The 3754-nt window shown below is 43.4% G+C and overlaps 1 protein-coding gene across 6 annotated transcripts in view; it reads right to left on the minus strand.

Annotated features, from left to right (window-relative positions):
- UBR1 (ubiquitin protein ligase E3 component n-recognin 1) overlaps window positions 1-3754 on the minus strand; it is a 160521-nt gene that overhangs the window by 50919 nt on the left and 105848 nt on the right. For all 6 annotated transcript variants that reach the window (XR_001360937.1, XM_014534847.1, XM_005860317.2 and 3 more), the window contains 2 exons: window positions 1295-1388; window positions 111-259 (listed from right to left, as the gene is read on the minus strand). Coding sequence is in view for 5 of the 6 variants with exons in the window: in XM_014534847.1 (XP_014390333.1) it covers window positions 111-259; window positions 1295-1388 (243 nt within the window). In the remaining variant the exon portion in view is untranslated. The remainder of the gene's footprint in view (window positions 1-110; window positions 260-1294; window positions 1389-3754) is intronic.

The following is a 3754-nucleotide window of genomic DNA, read 5'->3' on the forward strand; positions in this document are numbered from 1 at the left end:
TGGAGGGTCCCCCCCTGCCCCCCCCCCCCGAGTGCACAAATTTTTGTGCACCGGGCCTTTAGTTATTATATAAGATAAAACATCCAAACCAGTTCTTTTATAGGCTTTACCTATGGCCTGGAGAGTGAAAGCACATGTGCTCCAGGTCATCATGGGGACTCGAGGATCCGTTTCATCAGGAGGCACTTTCAGTCCAATTCTATACACTGTTGTGGCAAAGAGAATGACCATTTCCTTGATGCTATTAGAGTATTTTATCCTAAAAACAAAATAGAAAAAACTTATATAATGATTTAGTCACAGGAGCTAACTACTGAGAAGTCTAATTAGGTATTGAAGCAACAAACAATTTAACCCCTTTTGACAAAATAAGTTGCCCTTTGTCAAGTTAGAGATTAGAACCTCTGTAGAAAATGTATTCAGTAAGAAAAAATGGGAAAAACAGAACTGTGTCTCCTGTAAGTAGAAAAATCTTACAAACTAGCTTTACTTCCTATGAAAGATGCAGTAAATGATCACAGCAGAAAAGGGCCCAGGCACAAATTAAGGGATTGAACAGAAAAGAAATAAAATTAAGAGGAAAGGGATCAAACATAAGTTTTAGTGTCTGGAAAATGGACCTAGAAGTACTTTTGTGTTGAAATACTGTGTGGGGGGTATTGATAATACCGTGTACTTGGAGGGATAATTTCTGGTTTCCTGAACTTCCATTTGTAACAAGTAACACGCATTTTCAGTAGCAGTGGGATACATAATATAAATAATCATAAGTAGAAAAAAGTACCTCAGATAATATTCTTTATATAATTCCTGATTTAGATACATTATATTTTTCAAAGTGTCTTCACATAAATATATTTCCAATAATCTTATGAGGTGAGTTAGGAGATCATTGTCTCAATTTTATAAATAAGAAAAATGAGTTGGGGGAGGGGGAGGTGACCTGAAGCTTTTCAGAAGTCACAGAGCAAGTTAGATGTGACTTTAATTGAAGTCTCTTAAATTCTGCTCTTCTTGTAGGTTGGACTAAATATAAATGGCATTATTGTTGGACAAAAATAGTTAATTATAGGTATAGTTCACCCTAATATATATTACTCTAGTATTTCAAACCACTTAATTTTATTAATACAAATAAAACTCTAGGGAGAAAGAAAAAAGATAAAAATGGGATAAAGAAACAATTTTACAAATAAAACAGAAAGAAAATAAAATACAGAAGCAAGGAAGAACTGTTCTCTACTCTAATTTTCACGACTATCTACAAATTTCTCTTAATTACTTAGATACTTACGAAGACTGAATTCCATAACTCAGAATAGAATGGAACTCAAAAGTGGAATCACCCATCCCTTGATCAAATAATACTGGAATTGTTGGGTTTTCTCCTTATAAATTAAAAGGAAAAAGAAAGAAAAATCATGAGAGTTTAGTCTTACACACACTTTTGTAGGTTTTTAAAGTTATATATGATCATTTTCAAAAACTTTGAAAAAGCTAATAAATAACAAATCTTTCAAAGTTTCTCCATACAGATAACTTTGTGCGATAGTCTTCTGTTCTCCCTATAACTGTTACACATTAGATTTTTTTAAAAATTGATTTGAGTGAGAGAGAGAAAAAGAGAGAGAGAGATTGAGAGATTTGTTGTTCTATTTATTATGCATTAATTGGTTGATTCTTGTATGTGCCCTGAGAGGGGACTGAGCCCACTAGGGCTCGATGCTTTTTAAAAAAGGACAATAGCTGTAGTACTGTTCTGTATCTTGTTTTTTCACTAATAGATCAGAAATGTCTTTCCATATCAATAACTTTCCACCTTATCTTTTCATTTTTAATAAATGCATAGTATTCTATTAGTAAAGCAGCATATATTAGTGAATAAGAGCAAAGGATTTGTAACCAAACTGCCTGGGTTTGAATCCTAGCTCTGCCACTGACTGTTACAAAGACCTTGGGTGAATATTAAACCTCTCTGTGGTCCCATTTCCTCATCAAATCAGAACTGTTGTTCCCCTATCTGGAATAAGTTGTTTTTTGTCTTTTTTTTCTGGTTGCTTTCAATATTTCCCCCCCCTCATCTTTGTTTTTTTAGCAGTTTGCATATGATCTGAGTGTGGTTATCTTTAAGTTTATCTGTCCGAGGTTCACTGTACTTCTTAAATCTGTCAATTTAAAGTCTTTCACCAAATTTGGTAAGTTTCTAGCCATTATTTCTTCAAAAAATTTTTTTCTGTACCATCCTTTCTCTTTTTGGGACTTCAATGAAACAAACATTGAATAAAAAATGATTCCATAACGTCGTAAGGCTATCTCTTTTTATTTCATTGCTTTTTCTGTCTATTCTACAGATAGGATAATTTCCACTGATCTAATTTCAAATTTACTGACTCTTATCTCTAAATCTCCATTTTACTACTGAGCCCATCTAGTTAATTATTATTTCAGTAGAGGTCCAGCGCATGAAATCGTGCAGGTAGGGTCCCTAGGCCTAGCCTCCTGCGATCAGGGATATCTTCTGCCCATTCGCCAGTCCCCAGGCTGAACATTGCCTCCACCACCGGCTGTCAGGCCTTTGGGATCACCAGCTCATCCCCGGCTGCTCGGGGGCTCAGGCCTGTGCGAAAGCAGGCGCTGGAGACTTCATCTCCATGCGTGTGTGCCCAGCCTGCTGCTGATGGAACATGCTGCCCTCTTGGGGCCACTCACGTGGGTGCTGCCGCCACCGCTGGGGCTTGCTTGAAGCGCTGATGAAAGCTGCAGGGCACGCCGCGACCAATCTGCCCTGGCGAAAGCGGCCCCGAAAGGGCAGCGCGTTCCATCAGCAGCGGCCCGGTGCACACGCATGGAGGTGAAGTCGCTGACGCCTGCCTTTCCCCAGGCCTGAGCCCCTGAGCAGCCGGGGATAAGCTGGTGATCCCAACGGCCTGACAGCCAGCCCGGTTCTCCCACCACCCACCCCGATTCCCCCGTTCACCATCACTGATCCATCAGAGCCTGCAGGCCGGGGGCAGGGACCAAGAGGTCAGCCGTTCAGCCAGCTTGCCAGTCCCAACCCTCCACCACTCGCAGGTCGGGGGGGAGGGACTGAGAGGTGGTCAATGCCACCTCGTGACGACTGGTTGAGCGGGTGTTCAGTCATGACGCTTATGGCCTGTGGCCTTTTATTGTATAGGACACTAGAGGCCCGATGCACAGAATTCGTTCAAGAGTAGGTCCTCCTTCCCCAGCTGCCAGCACCGCCTTCCCTCTGGCACCTGGGACCTGGGCTTCCCTCCAGCACCCGGGACCTGGGCTTCCCTCTGGCACCCGGGACCCAGGCTTCCCTCCGGCTGCCAGCAGGCACCTGGCACCCGGGCTTCCTTTGCAGCCCTGGCTTCATCCAGAAGGTTGTCTGGAAGGATGTCTGGTCTAATTAGCATATTATGCTTTTATTATTATAGACTAGTGGCCTGGTGCACAAAATTCGTGCATGGTTGGGGGGGTGTCCCTCAGCCCGGCCTGCACCCTCTCCAATCTGGGACCCATAGGGATCGGGCCTAAACCGGCAGTCGGAATCCTTCTCGCTATCTGGGATTGCTGGCTCCTAACTGCTCACCTGCCTGCCTGCCTGATCACCCTTAACCACTCTGCCTGATGGCCTGCTCGCCCCCACTGGCCTTCTTGCCCCCAACTGCCCCCCCTTGCTGGCCTGATTGCCCCCAACTACCCCCCTGCTTGCCCCCAACTACCCCCCATGCCAGCCTGATCGCCC

Source organism: Myotis brandtii, unplaced genomic scaffold (genome assembly GCF_000412655.1).
Source record: "Myotis brandtii unplaced genomic scaffold, ASM41265v1 scaffold133, whole genome shotgun sequence".
NCBI classification, from domain to species: domain Eukaryota; kingdom Metazoa; phylum Chordata; class Mammalia; order Chiroptera; family Vespertilionidae; genus Myotis; species Myotis brandtii.